The sequence below is a fragment of the Mytilus trossulus genome, unplaced genomic scaffold (assembly GCF_036588685.1).
Source record: "Mytilus trossulus isolate FHL-02 unplaced genomic scaffold, PNRI_Mtr1.1.1.hap1 h1tg000373l__unscaffolded, whole genome shotgun sequence".
NCBI classification, from domain to species: domain Eukaryota; kingdom Metazoa; phylum Mollusca; class Bivalvia; order Mytilida; family Mytilidae; genus Mytilus; species Mytilus trossulus.
The window spans coordinates 1,988,370-2,009,568 of record NW_026963340.1 but is presented as its reverse complement, the minus strand read 5'-3'; the positions used below and the strand labels follow the sequence as shown (position 1 = coordinate 2,009,568).

General features: G+C 32.5%; 1 protein-coding gene across 1 annotated transcript; it reads left to right on the top strand.

The window, feature by feature from the left end:
• The first annotated feature begins 1,804 nt into the window (after positions 1–1,804).
• On the top strand, positions 1,805–16,002 carry LOC134702012 (uncharacterized). Its single transcript, XM_063563122.1, has 3 exons — positions 1,805–2,058; positions 13,404–14,662; positions 15,350–16,002. Exons 1-3 carry the CDS (start codon positions 1,805–1,807, stop codon positions 16,000–16,002), a joined length of 2,166 nt encoding a protein of 721 aa, XP_063419192.1.
• The last annotated feature ends 5,197 nt before the right edge of the window (positions 16,003–21,199 follow it).

The following is a 21,199-nucleotide window of genomic DNA, read 5'->3' as shown; positions in this document are numbered from 1 at the left end:
GTTCAAGTTACAGAAACTCCATCCAGAGACGGCTTTGGAGATGAATCTAGCAGGGTTTCCCCTCAGTCAATTATGTTTTTGGTCATCTCTTACGCCAAAAAACTATATTTTTCGCCACTTTATTATTTTGTTTTTCGCCAAGTAACATAACTATATTTTCGTTTAACATTTTCCTTTTTTCTACCAACCCCTTCCCCCCTACTAAATGAGATGATATTGTCCAATTACAAACTTGTCTTAGAGTCTACATTAAATGGACAACTGTGTATTCACTAAAATTACCATAATGTCAAGACGATAAAGTTATTATGATATTTGTTGTTCATGGCAAATACTCAAATATTGTATCGCTTTGATTTCACCCTTTCCTGTTTCATCGAAAAACCGTACAGCCATAGCCTCAAAGACATTGCTATTTGTACAACGTACTTGGTTTTTATTTTATATCAGGCGATTCTTATATTGTTTATACTTTTGCCTGATTTTTTATAAATTATAATATTGAGACAACAATTATCAAGTTTCCCTGCAATTTGAAAAACAAACTCAAATGGAATTTGAGGTTTTGTCGAGTTGAGTTGTCGTCGTATTGGAATATACTCTATATTTTCAATTTTGCAGTCGTCGGTTATTAAACAGGTTCGATAACGGAAATTTTGCTTTGGTAGTTTTAATCAAATATCATTCCGATCTTACAACAAAATTCTTATCTGCTATCAATTAATTAAAAGGTTTTCTCTTTTTGGTTGAAAACATGCTTATAAGTTGTAAGATCTAATATGAATAAATGTATATGCACATAATCCCATACAGGATTTAATAAACCTCAACCGTATAAATACACAAAGGAAAATTCGGAAAACAAGAAATCTAGGAGAATCTTTTGATCTAAAGTATATTAAAAACACATTACTTATTTTTCAGACGTTTTTCTATGGCAACAGCTAGTTTTTGTAAGCCTTGCTCTGAAGCTGACAAGTCTTTAACAGCAACTAAATATTGCTCCGACTGTGAAGATAAACTTTGTACAGACTGTGCTGATTCACATTGCAGATTCAAAGCATTCAAATTTCATCATGTTATCGACCTGTCGGCTTTCGGATCAAATAAATTCATTTTGCGAAGAAAAACTGCAATGTCCATTCAGAAATGATATTGGATTATTACTGCACAGATCATGATATCGTTTGCTGTAGAGCCTGCATATCTAATGAACACAGGGTTTGTCAGAACGTACTCCCATTGGAACTTGCCTCGAAGGATGTAAAAAAGTCTACACTGTTTAACGATGTTATGGAAGACATAACGCATCTTATCACAACATTGAATGCTTTACACAATAACCGACAGTCAAACTTACAATTATTGAAGGAATCTAAATCAGCAATTACTAAGCAGATCCGAGGAGTGAAATCTAAATTGTTGAAACAAATTGATGAGTTGGACTTACAACCAGTTTCTCGTCTCTCCAACGAAAACATGAAAAGGAAATTAACCAACAAAAGCAACAAATATCACAAGTCTTGGTCGATGTAGAGGAAAACAAAAACAAAATGGATTTCTTAAGAGATCACGGATCAAAGAATCAGCTTTTTGTATTCTTGCGACAACAATTAACACATATTGATAGCACCGAAGCTAAGATTCAACAGATGGTATCCAATTCACAAGAAATCAATATTATCTTTGATGAAAAGAAAGATGTCATGTTGAATCTCTTGGGTCCCTGCTAGAGTATGTCCAACCTTGTCTAGTTCAATACAAACCACGGAAATGTCAACACGCCCAAATAAAGGCAGAACCAATGAAATACATTATTGGGTTTGAGAAGGATACAAGATTAAAACTTGAAATTGGCGAAACATATGCTCTTCGAGATGTAACAGTCACAAACGATAATAAGCTACTTATCACTAATACATCATCATTCTATCCCAAACTCTATGTTTACAGAGACTGTGAAGATTATGAGACAGAGATAAGATTTTCCTCCGAACCTCATGGTGTTGCTGTGATACCTGGTACGGACAGAGCTGTTATTACCTTACCTAACGAAAGGTCTATACAATTCATAAATACTAAAGATATGACAACAAAGTTAACGTTGGGTTTACATGTGTTGGGATCACTGCTGTGCGTGACAAAATTTATGTTGGTGGTGTAGATGGTGTAGGAGGTATTATTAAAATATTACACACCAATAGGTCAATTTTGAAAACAATGAAACAAGAATCTGATTGTATTTGTTTCATAGGATGCGATGGTAGAAAGGAAACATTGATTGTTAGGTGTCTTGACAAACTCCTTTGCATCAAATTGGATGGAACACTAGTATACAGTAAGGCCATTTCAGGAATATCAGGTGTAACACTTGATCGACAGGGCAGCCTCTATTTCTGCGATTACCATGGCAGCAACATTCAAAGAATATCATTAGGTGGGAAATGCAGTGAAAAAATGCTGAACAAAGACAATGGTATTAACAAACCATATGGAATGAGTTTTAACAATGGCTTCACAAAACTGTTTGTTATTAATAACCAATATAAGTCCGTATGTGTATATAAATGCAAGTACTTGTAAACACTTGAAAACTTAAATTTGGATTTTTATAAAATTGTGTTATCCACATGTACTTAGTAAATATATCTAATTTGTTTGGTTTTTTTTGTACAATTTTCGATTTTCATTTGATGTTTAGAAGAAAATAACAATATAGTTCAAATTTTCATTTAATAATGTCGTCTGGCATGGTGTTATTTTAAAGGAAGGCGTTGAACATTGATATATAGCTCAAAACGTCATAACATAGCAAATTCAAATCCATGTTTGATGTTTACATGTTAAGCAAAAGTAGTATACCGATGTTTAAAAGTCATCAATCGATTGAATGAAAACAAATCCGGGTTACAAACTAAAACCGATGGAAACTCATCAAATTTATAAGAGGGAAACAAAGAAACAACATAACACTGAAGTGCATAAAAAAAGCAAGCGACAATTTGAAACACAAATTACAAAGGAAATACTAACAAGGAGAGCAAAAGAGGAATAGAAAGACATTTGAAATATATATATATATATACGATAGCAAGTAAAATGATTTAAGATAAGCGTGCAAAAAAAAGAAAAATACTCAATATCAAACAAAAAAGTAGACCCCCCCCCCCTACAAAAAACCCAACCAAAAATGAAACAACAATCAAACAAACAATAAAAAACCCAGTTAAACGCATATACACAAAAAGTCAGAAAAAAGGAAGAAAAAACTAACAAAAAAAACCCCCGAACAAAAACAAACAGAGATTGAAATCCCAAAATCTTAAAAAAAGGAAGTACATAAAAATAACAATTAAACAGATATGACAAAAAGGTGTAGATTCAACATATAAAATAAAGAAAAAATAAGTAAACAACTCATTTCCGCTCAATATATTTAAAATCTTACTTTTTTTAGTAGAAAGTTGAGTGCTCTGGATTATTATAAAGTATCTGCTGTATGTCAATTTTGGTGTTCACTTTTATATTGTGCATCTACATCTGTTATCTACACTTATTGAATATGTCCAACGGACATATTTTATTCCCCGGATTCAATTTCTTGTACATTTAAAAGACCAAGAAGACATACAAACCTATATTTTGGTGACACTTAAGCTTAACTTATAAATGGATTAGCCAGAGTAAAACGTATACCAAGATCTTGTATTAGCATTGCTTAGCGAAATGACAAGGGGTCACACGGGATACTCGTAGACTTATTGTATTCCGATGAGCACAAAAAAAAATGTGAAAATTAAATTTAGTTCAAGTATATAAAGTTCTTGTATATATTCCTGGTGTTGAATTTCCTATTATAATTTTTTTGATATAAGGTTGCTGCTCACAAGGAAGTTATTAAATCTAGAGTTCCTAGTGGTGATGACGAAATAATCTCTTCGTAAATTTAACGGTCGCCAACACGAGTTGGTTGACCGTTACGGAATATCCGTTTCACAGATGATATCGGAGATGTTCCTAATGTTGTTGCTACAATCTCGTTCATATTTCACGAATGTGACCTACCTTATTGGAATATTTATCGGGTTTGAAATAGCATGAGCTACTCGACGGGTACCCATGTTGTTCAGGGTCGGCTTAACCTTCCAGAGCACATGATATCACTGAGGTTTGTGTTTCTAAGTCTTTAGTTTTCTATGCTGTGACTTGTGTACTTCTTTATTTTTCTGTTTGTTTTTTTCATGCATGTATTTCTACTATTATATCTCGCCAATTCTGCGTAAACTGTTTTGTTTTATGAATCAAAATTCCTATACATAGCAATTTGGTATTGTAAAAAGTTTCGTACTGTAAAAATAACATGCGAATACATTTAACTGATGCATTTAACCTACAATCATTTATTTGTTTGATTTAATTTTTATCTATGTGTTATCGTTAGAAATCTACATAGGACACATTATATCACATGTAATATCAAAACTTCATACTTTGAACTTCTTACATTAGGGAGGTTTATCATATGATTGTCTTCATAAACATTCATAGCAAATATACGGATTTTGTGTGTTTTCTTAAACTGTAACTCCAATATAAAACAACACGGTACAGTTTGTAAGTTACTCTTGTTATTCGCTTTTTATAACGATGTAATTAAGGTTCACATTCATCAAATTGAATTTAAATAATTTAAAAAAGCAGTTTTTATTTTGCAAAACGGTTAAGGATGTTCGCTTTACTGTTGACAAATAACATGCTTTTTAAAAGACTTTTATAAATTGATAATATATAAATAAAGAAATTAAAAAAGCATAACAAAATGGAGGGTCCGTGTGCTTGTTTTCAAGAAATAAGCCATTGAAAATTTGGCGGGAAATAATTCTTCATATATTTAAGATTGGCAACTTTTTTGTTCCAAATAGTATGAAAAAATACAGGGATATTTTTTGCCTTTATTTGACGTATATTTTGCTTTATTAATTTAATAAAATAATGAAAAGAAAAGAAGGCTTTTTTGTTAGTGGGCATTTTATTAAATTGCAAACATGGATAAAATCAGAGGATCTCGAAAATCTGACAAAAATTCAAATAACAGAGAAGCAAAATCCTTAATCAAAACATTTTTTTGTTAGTTGAAATGTATATATGTTTTGTTTACTTGGTAATCATTTAACTTATATAATATGTTAATAGTTATCAAAGGTACCAGGAGCTCGATGGTATAAATCCGTCTTTATTTTAGATATAGGATTTCGCTGTTTTTTCTTCAAATGAACTTTATCAAATACAAGATAAGACTAGAAAGAAAACATGGCGTTACCGTTCATATTGGCTCACAATCGGCCTAGCTACGAAAGGGGCATGCATTTCTGTTAAGGGACTTTGTTTCATTTAGAACTAATAGGAGTTAAGAGGTAATATCGAAATAAATAAAGAACTTAATTACAGAAATCGTTTAGTTTATTTGAAAAAATAATAATATGGGTCACCGATGAGTTAAAAAAGATGTTTCAGTTTTAATGAAAAGAAATAGTTTTTTGGCTTAAAGGGAGATAACTTGTAGCTTTTGTATTGATATAAATATTTTAAAACTCAGCTTGGGCTAAAAAGAATTGATTTTTTGTGTTGATTTTAGTACCATTTCATAAAGTAAAAACAAATAATGTAATAGATATAACTAGTAATGAAAGCATTTTTTACTGATTTTTCTTTTGTTCCCTCAAAACTCTTTAAGTCACGGTATCGAAAGTGCGATTTGTTTGATTGGTCTATCTCGCTTGTTGCACGTAGATTAAATGCTTTAACTTCCACGAACAATAGGAGATTGCTAAATTCTTAGAAATAGTTCATGTATTGTTTAAGGTCAAGGAACAGTAAATGGGCTATGTTGCAGATTTTGCTAAAAATTTGCATACAACCTTGGCTTGTTGAACTACAATTGAAAATCGAAAAAAAATACATTTATCTCTTTTATTATCTAAAAAATAGCAGATTGATTTCTTTTAATATGGGTGAATATTTGTATAGAAAGCACATAAAATCAGCGAAAAACCTTCTAAAATTTGTCTTAAAATCGCCAAATCTCTAATTCTACTCCATAGAATTTTCTTAAAAAACTATATATTGTTGACACATAAATTTCTGTTTTAATAATATAAAATAATCATAGGGTCACTGACTTCGTTTTTTGTCCAACAATCAATTTTTTTACCTTGTTGGTAGTGAAAAACGTCAAAAACCAACGTTTTACGGCCTGCAACGCGATAACGTTACGATTATTTTGACGTTTTGTTGGATTTTTTCACTTAAGACGCAACTTTGAATGATGAATATCGTAAAAACGAAGTCAGTGACCCTATCTTTATTTTGCATCATTATAACGGAAATTTATGTATCAACAACATATATTTTTTTAAGAAAAATCTATGGAGTAGAATTAGAGATTTGGCGATTTTAAGACAAATTTTAGAAGGGTTTTCGCCGATTTCATGTGCTTTCTATACAAATGTTCACCCATTTTGTAAGATTTCAATCAGTAATATTTTAAATGATAATTGAGATAAATGCATTATTTTTTCGATTTTCAGTTGAAGTTTATCGAGCCAGAGTTGTATGCCAAATTTTACTAAAATCTGTGACATAGCCCATTTACTGTTACTTGACCTTAAAATGGGTTTACAGTATGCAATTCATAAAATAAAGCAAGGTTCTTTCAATAAATTTACTGAGTTCATTTATAAAATCGAGACAAAACCAAAAACACCCATGTAATCGGAAAATATAAATTGATAGAACGAGAAACACCAATGAACCGCACAAACAAAGGACTATCACTGAGCACCATAAATATAGTTTGTCCAATTATGTGTCGCATTGGTTTTCTCCTGTTTTCAGTCCGGATTAACAGCTATGACCTTATGCACATTGGTATTCTTATTTTGTACTTTTTAAAGAGGATATTTTCAATGTAATCATTTCCCACCCAGTGTACAAAGCACAACTGTATATCCCTTGCGAAAAGGCAAGTATATCATTGTTTCGATTTGTAGAGTATCTCTTACTAAAGAATCTTGTATACCAACTGTAACATTTCTATATGTTAGGTCGAGTGTGTTATGTAATTGTATCAGGTTTACATGCATAAGTATGTTCACTCATATCCATTTGATACAGTTAGAGAACATCAGAGATATTAATTAAGATATATATTTAGATTTCTTTTTTGACTAGTGAGCCCTAATGATTTGCATAAGGTGCCCTACTGAATTTATGTAAGGTGCACGGAAGGCTAGGAGCCCGGATTACCGGAGCATTCGGATTTCCGGAGCACGGAATATACGGAGCCCGGCTGCCATAGTAGTTTATATTTGTATCCGGACTTGTAGAAGTAGCATAAAAGAGAGGAAGAGCGTGAGATAAAGGAGGAGAAAGAATTTATTTTGAGAAGAGGACAGTTACGTTTGGAGAGTAGAGATGAGAACTGTGTTGTTGAGCCTGAAGTTAGATGTACATTTTGTTATAATTGTTACTTTTTATAGTCGTGTGATTTTAATAATACATTATTGTACTTTTTTTCAAATTCGTGTTTATGTTCACTTACAAGACTTCGTTCAGACTGCATTAGGCTCCATTTATTTATTGATGTGACCAGGATTCCCTTAATCACGCTACCAATAGATTTCTAGAGTACCCTGTTAAAGATTATACTTGGCATTTGTCGTCCGTGTACAAGTGAATGGCACAACATGCAACTTATACACCCCAAATCATAGCACAAACACAGCACAAACACACGGATACACACTTTAGTTTAAAGTTGCATCACAACTTCTTTATCGTCACACAAACAACCATAAGCACGGTGGGTATGGTTGTCCTGCGAGAGAACGTACTGTGCTGGTGATTTGGTCCTGACAGGTGCTGGTGGGTCCTGATTCTGTGCTGGTGGGTTTGTTTACATTGTATCAGAACGGCAATAAAACGACTGTTTTGTTGCTTAATTTTTCTCTGATGTGTCATAAGTACCATGCAAAGTATATTACAACAATATTATATTGCAAAAGTCGTGCAAGTTCGTTAAGCGGAATTGTCCTGACGCTGTGCTGGTGATAAGAAAAACGGTCCTGGTTCTGTGCTCCTATGTCCTGGTTCTGTGCTTTTATATTTTAGTTAAAAGTGGCATATATTCAAGATCATTGATGCTGTACTGTTATTGACTAATTAGCTGTTGGTCTGCTTTCTTGAAATTGACATTGTTGTGAATCTGTTTACTGTTATTATGAGAGAAAAAATACCCCTATTTTTTTTTTTTTTTAAATTAACTGTAATCTTATTTATTGGCCTGTTAATGGAACCCTTCTTGCCCCCTTTTAAGACAAGAAAATATGTTTACGATTTTCGGGATTACGATCATTTTGCTAGATCACCAAAATACGTTGTAATTTATACAATACTTAATATAAAGAAGATGATGTGGTATGTTTGTTGTCAATGGACAAATTTCCATAAGAAACCAAATGAAGTATGTGTTAACAACTATACGTCATCGTATGACCTTCAACAATAACCCATAAAATAAAAATGTGAAAGGTGTTGCATAAAAATGGAGAGCAAAATATAGAACAAAGGACTTTCTGAGCGTTTGAATCATGTCTTTCATTTGTCTTTAGCAGCTTAAAACACATTTGTTTGTGAACAATTGAGTGCTGACTATAAGAATGACAATAGTATTGCGGGTTTGTCTGTTTGGTGTTTTTTTAGGAGGGTGTGGGAGGGAGGGGGATAAGCTAGAGCGAGGTTACAGTGAAAGCTTGGAATAGTTTCGCGTAAGATTTAAAAGTTGTATTGTAAAAGAAGAATGTATCTTATAAGCCTCGGTCACACCTTACCGGATAGCCCGAACGGACGGCTAACGGATAACTTTTTCTCAATCCGTTTATGTCCGTTAGACGTCCGTTCTAATCCGTTAGGCGTCCGTCCATATCCGTTGCATGTCCGTTAAGCGTCCGTTTTATCCGTTGACGTCCGTTCTGTCCGGTGGAAAATTTTGAGCATGTTCAAACTTTGAACGGACGTCCAACGGATGAAATGTCAGTTGAACGTCCGTTAAGCATCCGTTTTGTACGGTACTCGTCCGTTTTGTATCCGTTACGTATCCGTTATGTGTCCGTTTGGCATTCGTTACATGTTCGTTAGTACACCAACGGACTCCCAACAGATACAAATTTTGTCAACGGATAACTTTTTTTTTATCCGACAGGTGTCCGTTCGAGCTATCTGGTAAGGTCTGACCGAGGCTATAGCTATTAAGAATCACTTGCTGTAAGATTTTTCCAACATATTATTTTTTTTGTCTAAGCGGTTATCAGGTAATTGTTTTTCGAAAATTCGATAGAACACTAAAAAAACACCATTTTATGAAAGGGCAAGCTAGAATATGTCAGAGAATGAAGACGAGATAACCTAGAAAACACTAAGATTTCTTAGCTTTTTCATTTCAAAATAAATATTTTTGATAAAGAATTACGGGGGAGGAAGTGAACAATGTGTCCTACTTTTCTATATTTAAATATTTTTCATGAATAAAAATCAAATGTGCCTTGATTATAATTGAAAATGAGTAAATGAAAAAAAATACCCAACTAAAATACACTTTTATTTTAATATTGGTAATATCACAAAGCTTTTAAGTTTTGTGTGTCAAACACACCATCTCTGTAGTTATGACTCCTTACTAAGATATTTCACTGCATTCATTTTTTTTCTGCATTTTTTTGTGAATTGTGAATTCATAGAATTATTATATTAAAATGTAGCCTTAATTTATATTTAAAAAACATAAACACGCCTGGAAAGTAAAATGCGTACTCGGCTGTCTGTAATCGACCATTTTTAGACACCCCAGGATCCTAAAAAACAAGCCGGGGTGGGGGTTCAAAGATGCAAATTAAGTACTTATATCAATATTTTATCTTTTCGTGTACGGTTTATGACAATGTCAATTAAGAAATGTGCAAACTGTAATAGTTTCAAAACAGCACAGACAATGAATAATAGAGATATAATTTTGTACATATATCAAGGGGAAACTTCTTGCAAAGCATTATTATTTATAGTTCATTATTGTATTTAGTAGAAAAAAGAGAATTTAGTGAAAATAAAATCACTATTTTTGTAGAAAATTCACAGACCTTTGTACAGAGATTTTTGTTATCTTTAGCATGGGATCAACACAAGGGTTCATTACCGAGTAAAAAAATCAAAATGTCTATCTACCTTGCACATTTCAGAAAATTCGGATTAGATAACGAAACTGGGTCCAGCAACATTTGTAAGCAATTTAAGATTTTGACCCTCACAGTTTCCATTCACCACAAATATTCTCGTTACAACGAATCATTTTAAATACAAAAATGCCAGTTGCAGCCTTTTGTTTATCTATTAATATATGTATACGGATAAAGTTATGAAAGGCAGCAGGGTCATCAGGGTGAGGAGTCCATGTCATCTGAAATAAATGCTAAGCATAGATCTAGAAAGCGACACATAATCATGACATTAACTTAAACTCTCTTCTTTTCCACTTTTTTCGAACAAATTGACACATAAAATGAATTATATAGTATTGTGGAATTTTTAACTTATTTTAGATACTATATATTGTTCTCTGATATTTGACGAAAGATGTTGCCCTTTTATGTTATTATGTAATACAAGTTAAGATCATTTGAAAACACATATTAAACAGCCAAATGGATGCACAAGAGCTAAAATAGGAGTCATAGATCATGTTGGCAACAATTATCTGCCCATTATGTAATACAAGTTAAGATCATTTGAAAACACATATTAAACAGCCAAATGCATGCACAAGAGCTAAAATAGGAGTCATAGATCCTGTTGGCAACAATTATCTGCCCAATTTTATTGATTTTGTAACATTTGTTTCAAATATGACCAACTTCTTATCCAAAATCACCAGCACCGTATCAGGACCCACCAGCACAATGACAGGACCCACCAGCACAGTATCAGGACATGAATAAATTGAGAAAATGCTAAATTTTAAAAATTGCAATGTTTTTTTCACAAAATTGTTTTGTCGTGTGGATTGCGGTATAAAAAGCGGACTCTATGAGCATTTTTGTTTTATTTTTTCAGTTCGAGATTTTCTGAAAATGAGCATTTTTGTGTTACGCTTACTGAAACAGTTTAGAGGGTCAATTTTTTAATGGTTTATATATGAACCCGTAAGAAACGAAATTGAAAAATCTCAACTGTTTTCTTCCATTTTTTATGAGTGAAAACGTCAAAAATCATCATTTTCGTCTTTGTTTACATTTTTTCATTGATCACCAGCACCCGTCAGGACCGAATCACCAGCACAGTACGTTCTCTCGCAGGACAACCATACCCACCGTGATAAGACTATAAAATTATACCGATTGGTCCCTTCAAAAATCAGACTTAAAATTTATCTGAAAATAAAATATCCAATAAAAAATGCTCAATACGTATACATGGTATAAATCTGAACTTAGGCACAATTTATATGGACCGATGAAACTAAATATAATTCTGACACAATTCAGATGTTTTTCATCGTTCTTGAAAAAAGTAAAAACACAAAAATACCGAACTCCGAGGAAAATTCAAAAGGGAAAATCCAAAATCAAAAGGCAAAATCAAAAGTCCAAACACATCAAACGAATGGATAACAACTGTCATATTCCTGACTTGGTACAGACATTTTCTAATGTAAAAAATGGTGGATTGAACCTGGTTTTATAGCTAGCTAAACCTCTCACTTGTATGACAGTCGCATCAAATTCCATTACATTGTGAACGATGAATGAACAAAACAAACATACTCAAAGAGTAAAAATGTCAAAAATAGGGGTACAGCAGTCAAAATTGTGTTATTTTATTTATTGTGTTATTGTGTTGAACTTTGACTTGTTGAGAGTCAATACACCATTTCCTTTTTGACTGTTCTTTATTCACACACTTGAAAAAAATCTGATGAACAATCTAAGATGGCTCCCTGATGACTTTATATTAAAAAGTAAAAACACAAAAATACCGAACTCCGAGGAAAATTCAAAAGGAAAATCCAAAATCAAAAGGCAAAATCAAAAGTCCAAACACATCAAACGAATGGATAACAACTGTCATATTCCTGACTTGGTACAGGCATTTTCTAATGTAGAAAATGGTGGATTGAACCTGGTTTTATAGCTAGCTAAACCTCTCACTTGTATGACAGTCGCATCAAATTCCATTACATTGTCAACGATGTATGAACAAAACAAACATACTCAAAGAGTAAAAATGTCAAAAATAAGTTAAGTTATTAACATCTGGTAATCCGAACATTTCGTATCAACACTACGTCAATATATTCAAACATTTATTATAGTTTATTAAAAGCTCTGAGAGATTTCTTGTCAAAGATATATTACTAATAGTGTATTTGTGGTACATCCACGTCATCATCTTTATCATCATTACCTCTTTTTCCGTTTTATTTTTTCATCTTTTTTCAATAAATTGAATCTTAAAGTATTTTTGCATGCTTGTATTTATATTGTGTTGTAATTTATTGTTATTTGGAACGGGCCTCAAGTAAGCTTGTGCCTAATCTATTTTACTTCGAGTAAATGCAATATGTAAAAAATTAAAACAAAACATGCAACACTTAAAAATCGGTTTCTTTTTGAAAGAACTCACGTTTGTGACATAAATATCAATTATATGGGCATTTTTATAAATTTTCTGTTTACAAAACTTTGAATTTTCCGAAGAACTAAGGATTTTCTTACCCCAAGGAGTATTTGGCACAATTTTTTGAAATTTTGGGTCATCAATGCTCTTCAACTTTGTATTTGTTTGGCTTTTTAACTGTTTTGATCTGAGCGTCACTGATGAGTCTTATGTAGACGAAACGCGCGTCTGGCGTATTAAATTATAATCCTGATACCTTTGATAACTTTTGTGAATGATCATTATATCGAGCCAATTTAAGTAACTATAAGGTATTTATATATTTCTTTCTGGTCGCATTAGAGTATACTCGACGTGTTAACAAGACGACTCGTTTATAGAACGGTATTCACTATGAATGGTTTACCGTCGGTAGTTTTAAGTCATATACCATTCCAATCTTATAACAAAACGCAGTTCTGCTATTAGTTAACGGATGGTTGTTTTTTCTTTCTTTTAAAAGGCAATTGAATGTTCAATTCTAGAATGGTGAACATCCTATGTACAAATTTGCATGCATAAATTGATAAATTGAATCTGCTAAAACTACTCTATAAAATTGAATTCAGAAAATGAAGGAAAACCTTTTGATTAGAAACGTGAAGAACACGTTTCATTTTTATTTACTATTTTTTTTCCAGAAATCATTCTATGGCATCAACTAGTTTATGTGATCCTTGTTCCGAAGCTGACAAGTCTTTAACAGCAACAAGGTATTGCTCAGACTGTGAAGAAAGACTTTGTACAGACTGTGCAGAATCACATTGCAGATTCAAAGCTTTTAAATCTCACCATGTTATCGACCTGTCGTCCATTGGATCCAATATTCTTATGTCCGCGAAGAAACACTGCAATGTCCATTCAGAAATGATATTGGATTATTACTGCACAGATCATGAGATCGTATGCTGTAGAGCCTGCATATCTAATGAACACAGGCTTTGTCAGAACGTACTCCCATTGGAACTTGCCTCGAAAGATGTTAGAAAATCTGCACTGTTTAACGATGTTATGGAAGACATCACGCATCTTATTACAACATTGAATGCTTTAGACAATAACAGACAGTCAAACTTACAATCAATAGAGAAATCAAAATCAACAATAACTAAGAAGATCCGAGCAGTGAAATCTAAATTTTTGAAACAAATTGAAGATTTGGAGCGTGAATTAACGACCACTTTGTCATCTCTCCAACGAAAACATGAAATCGAAATCAACAAACAAAAGCAAGAAATATCGCAAGTCTTGGTCAATGTTATAGAAAATAAAAACGAGATGGATTTTTTGAGAGATCATGGATCTAAGAATCAGCTTTTTATTTTCCTTCGCCAACAAGTAACAAATATTCATAGCGCTGAGGCCAAGATTCAGCAGATAGTATCCGATTCACAAGAATTCGATATTACCTTTGACGAAAAGAAAGATGGTAAGCTTGAGTCTCTCGGGTCACTGTCAGAGTATGTTCACCAATGTCAAGTTCAATACAAACCAAAGAAATTTCAACAAGCCCAGATAAAGGCGGAACCAATGAAAAACATTATAGGGTTTGAGAAGGATACAGTATTAAAATTTAATACTGATGTGGTAAAAAATGTGTTTAGTGTATCCGTGACAGATAATAATAAGCTCCTCATTACTAATGCAGCATCCTCCGATCCCAAACTGTATGTTTTCAGAGACTGTAAAGATTATAAGACAGAGATAGAATTTTCCTCCGCACCTTATTGTGTTGCTGTGATACCTGGTACCAACAGAGCTGTTATAACCCTACCTGACGAGGGGTCTATACAATTCAGCAATACTACAACGATGACAAAGGACAACAAAGTTAAAGTCGGATTTTGTTGTTGTGGTATTGCTGCTGGACGGGACAGAATTTACGTTGGTGGTACAGGTGGTAAAAAATGTGTTTAGTGTATCCGTGACAGATAATAATAAGCTCCTCATTACTAATGCAGCATCCTCCGATCCCAAACTGTATGTTTTCAGAGACTGTAAAGATTATAAGACAGAGATAGAATTTTCCTCCGCACCTTATTGTGTTGCTGTGATACCTGGTACCAACAGAGCTGTTATAACCCTACCTGACGAGGGGTCTATACAATTCAGCAATACTACAACGATGACAAAGGACAACAAAGTTAAAGTCGGATTTTGTTGTTGTGGTATTGCTGCTGGACGGGACAGAATTTACGTTGGTGGTACAGGTGGTAAAAAATGTGTTTAGTGTATCCGTGACAGATAATAATAAGCTCCTCATTACTAATGCAGCATCCTCCGATCCCAAACTGTATGTTTTCAGAGACTGTAAAGATTATAAGACAGAGATAGAATTTTCCTCCGCACCTTATTGTGTTGCTGTGATACCTGGTACCAACAGAGCTGTTATAACCCTACCTGACGAGGGGTCTATACAATTCAGCAATACTACAACGATGACAAAGGACAACAAAGTTAAAGTCGGATTTTGTTGTTGTGGTATTGCTGCTGGACGGGACAGAATTTACGTTGGTGGTACAGGTGGTAAAAAATGTGTTTAGTGTATCCGTGACAGATAATAATAAGCTCCTCATTACTAATGCAGCATCCTCCGATCCCAAACTGTATGTTTTCAGAGACTGTAAAGATTATAAGACAGAGATAGAATTTTCCTCCGCACCTTATTGTGTTGCTGTGATACCTGGTACCAACAGAGCTGTTATAACCCTACCTGACGAGGGGTCTATACAATTCAGCAATACTACAACGATGACAAAGGACAACAAAGTTAAAGTCGGATTTTGTTGTTGTGGTATTGCTGCTGGACGGGACAGAATTTACGTTGGTGGTACAGGTGGTACTATCAAAACATTAGACCCCAATGGGACAGTTCTAAAAACGATTCAACAAGGATCTAATAATATTTTCTTCATAGCATACGATGATATTCATGATCATTTGATTGTTAGTTGTGTTGGTAAACTCCTTTGTGTAAAATTAGATGGAACACTAGTTTACAGTAAGGACGTGTCAGGTACAGCAGGTGTAACACTTGATCGACAGAAGAACATCTATTTTGGCGGTTTTGAGACCAACAACATACAAAGAATGTCAACAGATGGAGAAAATTGTGAAGAAATGCTGAACCAAGACAATGACATTGACCATCCATATGGAATGTGTCTTAACAATGACTTCACAAAATTATTTGTTATTAATAACTTTCTTGAGTCCGTATCTGTATTCAATTGCAAGTAATTATACTGGCTAACAACGCAACTATCTAAAATTGAATTTTTATAAGTTAATACCAAATATACAAAAAGTGCATAATCTTTAGTTTTCTGTGTAATTATTTTTAAGTGAAGGAAAACAATACGCAATGACAATTGATACTTTTCATTCACAAAAGACTGAAGCTGATAATAGAAGCCTGCTTAAAATCAATAATGCCAAACGAAAGAAACCAAACTATTGAAGAAAAAAAAATTATTATCGTGCTTAATCGACTGTTTAATCAGATTAAATTAATCTAAATAATACACTGATAGTGATATTATATAGATATAGGAAGTTGCAGTATGAGTGCCAATGAGACAACTCTCCATCCAAGTGACAATTTATAAAAGTAAACCATTATAGGTCAAGGTACGGCCATCAACATGCAGCCTTGACTCACATCTGTTAACTTCGTGACTAGTAATACAGGTTATCATATTTATGATACGATGTGTTCTACAAATTCATTTTATACCTCACCAAAACAAAACCAGAACCAAACAACTTCAACTAATACACGTCACAGGTTGCCTGGATCTTTACAACAGTACGAATATAGCAGCTCTGAAACATTATAACTATCTGCTTAGAGAAAGTAGAGAGATATTTTAAAAAAGACTTTAATATACGAAATGTAAAAATTGAATTTACAAAAAAAAACACCTTTTTTTGTCTAAAAATAGTTAACAATATCCACAAATGCGCACACATCAACACACACATACAAAATCATCGAAAAAATAAACTAAAAGCTAAAAAAACAAGCACAAATTCAAATTTACGTTCACATGAAAATTCAAAAGAAAAACCTAATAAAAAATCTAAGGTTTTTTTTATCCATAAAGTTCTATTTTGATATAGAATGTGAAAATTCAGTTTAAAATATCATATCCAGCATCGAATGATTATTTAACACTGATTTAAAAACAACAATTTGTTTCTATTCCTTTTTTCTAAATAAGATATGCGAGATAAATTGTTACTTCCGGTTTTACCTGATATTTCATTCTATACTGATTCCCAAAATATGTTGTTCAATATACTTTTACATTATATAAGTACAGAAAATAGCTACTTCCGGGTTACACAATGTCACTTTCGGTCGCCTTTCCATGGTAAAGTGCTTTGCAACGTAATGCAAAAATTCCCATGGCTTTATCATGAATGAGGTAACACAAAGGTCAAAATCTAGAACGTTAATTTCAAAGTCATAAACCAAGGGCTGTAAATCAAAAACCATAGGTCTTAATTATGTATGGTTATATTGAGTTATATCACTTTATGCATTATTTTCATTATAAGAGGGCAGACAACTCCAATTTAATGTAAGTATGTTGTTGGAATGTATTTTGATATGAAAAGTTGTGAAACTAAGTTTAAAATGTCAAATGATAGCTCCTAGTAACATGAGTAAGCTGATTCCAAAAATATATTGTTTCCATTGTTAAATAAGGGAGATAATTTGTTACTTCCGGTTTGAAAAATGTTACTTACGATTATATTTGAATATTTACTTGACACTGATTCCAAAAATATCTGGTTCTATATACCTTTATATTAATAAAGTACAAAAAATAGCTACTTGCGGTTTACAAAAGGTCACTTCCGGTTGTTTTTTTCAAGGTTAAATGGTTTGATACCTTTTTCTAAAAGTTTTATAGTTTTATCATGTATACATATAGAATAAAGGCAAAGGTCAAAATCTAGAACGTCAAATTAAGCAATGACCTTGAGATCAATTTCAAGGTCATAAACGAATGACCTCAAATCAAAAGACCATAGGTCTTAATTATATTTAGTTAATAAGTTATATCACCAAACGCGTATTTTTAAATACGAGAGGGGAGAAAACTCCCTTTTACATTCAACATACGCTTGCAATCAAAATTTACATCTTACGACATGTCGCAACTGACAATTTAGTAAAAATAATTTGTTGATATCTTATACAGTCTTTGGATATAAGTGAAAATAAGCCAAATTCAAATATAAGAATATGACCTTGACCTTTGACCTTGACCTAATTTTTATTTTTTTGGAACCAAGGACCTCAAATCAAAAGATCCTAGGTCTCTATCACTTATGGTGTATAAGATAGAAATTCATATCACTCATATCAGATGCATAAGGGGAAATAACTCTCATATGGAGCGGTCATATCGCTTCGGTCAAAATAGGACAAATCATGCGAAGGATATAACGAGCAATTTTGTAGAATAAATTTGTCATAATCTTTTACGGTTGCGAAGGAGTTGCGCTACCAAGGAAAACAGTGTTTGGGGAGATAACTCCTACAAAGAAAAGAATTCGTTTACGCAGGGTAAATTTCAAAAGCGCATAAACTGTTCGATATCATATACCAAATATCTAAGCGACATACTGCGAAACAAACATTTATCGCAAGAACAAAATTAGGCGGAAGAAAAAAAAAAAAAATTAAAGGTCTTTCCATTGAAAACAATGTATTTTAATATGAAAGTTGTAATATTAAGTTTAAAATGTCATTTCAATCGTCAACTGATAGGTTATTGTACGCTGATTCCAGAAATATATGGTTTCTATACAATATTTTTTTAAATAAGGGAGATAATTTGTTACTTCCGGTTTGAAAAATGTTACTTCCGATAATATTTGAATATTTAATTGACACTGATACCAAAATGATCTGGTTCTATATACTTTTTTATTAATAAAGTACAAAAATAGCTACTTCCGGTTTACACAAGGTCACTTCCGGTTGTTTTTTTCAAGGTTAAATGGTTTGATACCTTTTGCCACAAGTCTCATGGCTATATCATGTATACATATGAGCTGAAAGCAAAGGTCAAAAACTAGAACGTCAAATTAATCTATGACCTTGAGATCAATTTCAAGGTCATAAACCAAGGACCTCAAATCAAAAGACCATAGGTCTTAATAATATTTGGTTAATCAGTTATATCACCAAACGCATATTTTTAAATACAAGAGGGGAGAAAACTCACTTTGACGTTTAACGTACTCTTGCAATCAAAATTTATGTGTTACGACATGTCGCAACTAACAATTTAGAAAAAAAAATATGTCGACATCTTGTATGGTTTCTGGAAATTACTGGAAATAAGCCAAATTCAAAAATTAGAATATGACCTTGACCTTTGACCTTGACCTATTTTATTTTTTTTTGGACCTAGGACCTCAAATCAAAAGATCCTTGGTCTCTAGCACTAATGGTTTACAAGATAGAAATGTATATCACTTATATCAAATGCATAAGGGGAAATAACTCTCATATGGAGCGTTCATATCACTTCGGTCAAAATAGGACAAATCATGCGAAGGATATAACGAGCAATTTTGTAAAATAAATTTGTCATAATATTTTACGGTTGCAAAGGAGATGCGCTAACAAGGAAAACAGTGTTTGGGGAGATAACTCCTACAAAGAAAAGTATTCGTTTACGCAGGGTAAATTTCAAAAGCGCATAAACTGTTCGATATCATATACCAAATATCTAAGTGACATATTGCGAAACAAATGTTTATCGCAAGAAGAAAATTAGGCGGAAGAAAAAAAAAATAAAAAAATAATCAGAAGAAAAACAATAGGTCTTTCCACAGAAAAGTGGAAAGACCTAATAATTAGAAGAAAAACAATAGGTCTTTCCACAGAAAAGTGGAAAGACCTAATTAGCAAAAATTAAAATTTACAATATGATCTTGACCTCTGACCTTGACCTCATTTTCTTATTTTTGAATCAAGAACCTACAATTAAAAGATCCTAGGTCTCTTTCACGTATTGGTTACAAGATAGAAATGCATATCACTTATTTCAAATGCATTAGGGGAAATAACTCTCATATGAAGTGTTTTTATCGCTTCAGTCAAAATAGTACGGGCGAAGGATATAACAAGCAATTTTATAAAAAAAAAATTGTCGCTTTTTTTAAGGCTACATAGGAGATGTAGTCAAAAGATAAACAGTGTTCGTGTATATAACTCTTACAAAGAAAATTGTTCGTTTAAGCAGGGTGAAATTCAAAAGCAAATTAATTATAAGATACAATATGAGAATTATCTAAGTGGCATATTGCGAAACAAATAATTATCGCAAGAACAAATTTAGGCGGAAAAAAAAATTGAAAACCAATTGTTCAGAGAACATTTCAAAGTCTTTCCACATCAATAAAATTAAGAAAAGATCATAGTTTCTTTAAACTGATGGGGATGAATCAATGGTTTCTATTTACTTTTGAGTGAAATTAGGGAGATTATTAGCTACTTTCGATGAACAAATGATGAAGTGAACGTCACTTTCAATCTACAATATTAGATTCTTTCACACTGATTTCAAATAGTTTCTATATACTTTTCCCAGTAAAAAGGGAGAAATTGTCTACTTCCGGTTTATAAAAAGTGACGTCTTATCTCAAGTGATACTTTATAAAAGTATAAAATGGATTAAAGTAACAATTACGAATATATAAAAGCATTTTTATAACAGGTTTATCAAAATACAAACACTTGAATACCAGTTTTATAGATGAAGGTCATATACTCCTGAAAAGTTATCAAGTATGTTTTTAAAATTAAAGAAACGGAATAAATTATTTAAACATAAATAAATATCTGGATACGGTCAGATTATAAGAGTGTGAAAAAAATGAAAAAAGTTCTGATTTACAACTGTTACTTAACATGGGTAATACAGCTAAACAAAATATACTATGTTGAAGGGAGTTAATTCTAATTTTCCATATGATAATTCACCTTATTAAAAGAAATATCTTCAAAATGTGATGTGAAATGGGGAAAATACATATGCCTTACATTTATTTTATAACCCTAAAGTGTATTTTCTATTGTTTTTGTCAATCTGGCCCAACACTTACTTTTCTAATATACCAAATGCTCCTTCAAAACACTTTATAACTGGTTTCAAAGAGCTTCCAATCCATTAACATTTACAAAAAATGAACTTTATGAATTATTGTGTGGCCTTGCATACAGCGACTGAGTGAATATTTGTCCATAGGGGTAAATCAGTAAAAAATCTTCAAATAAATTTAATTCTTATCAATAAAGTTGAATTCAATGTAAACATGATTGACCTTTAGAAAACAGAAGCTTTCATATATCTAGTATAGCAAATAGCTAAGACTAAATATAAGCAACACACGATTTACAAAGTATGAT

Bases quoted from the DNA above. Each gene is read 5' to 3' on its own strand.
- LOC134702012 (XM_063563122.1), top strand. From the start codon at position 1,805: ATGAAATACATTATTGGGTTTGAGAAGGATACAAGATTAAAACTTGAA. The intron at 2,059-13,403 runs GTCTATACAATT...TTTTTTTTCCAG, and splicing joins ATTACCTTACCTAACGAAAG to AAATCATTCTATGGCATCAA. The intron at 14,663-15,349 runs GTAAAAAATGTG...TTACTAATGCAG, and splicing joins TTACGTTGGTGGTACAGGTG to CATCCTCCGATCCCAAACTG.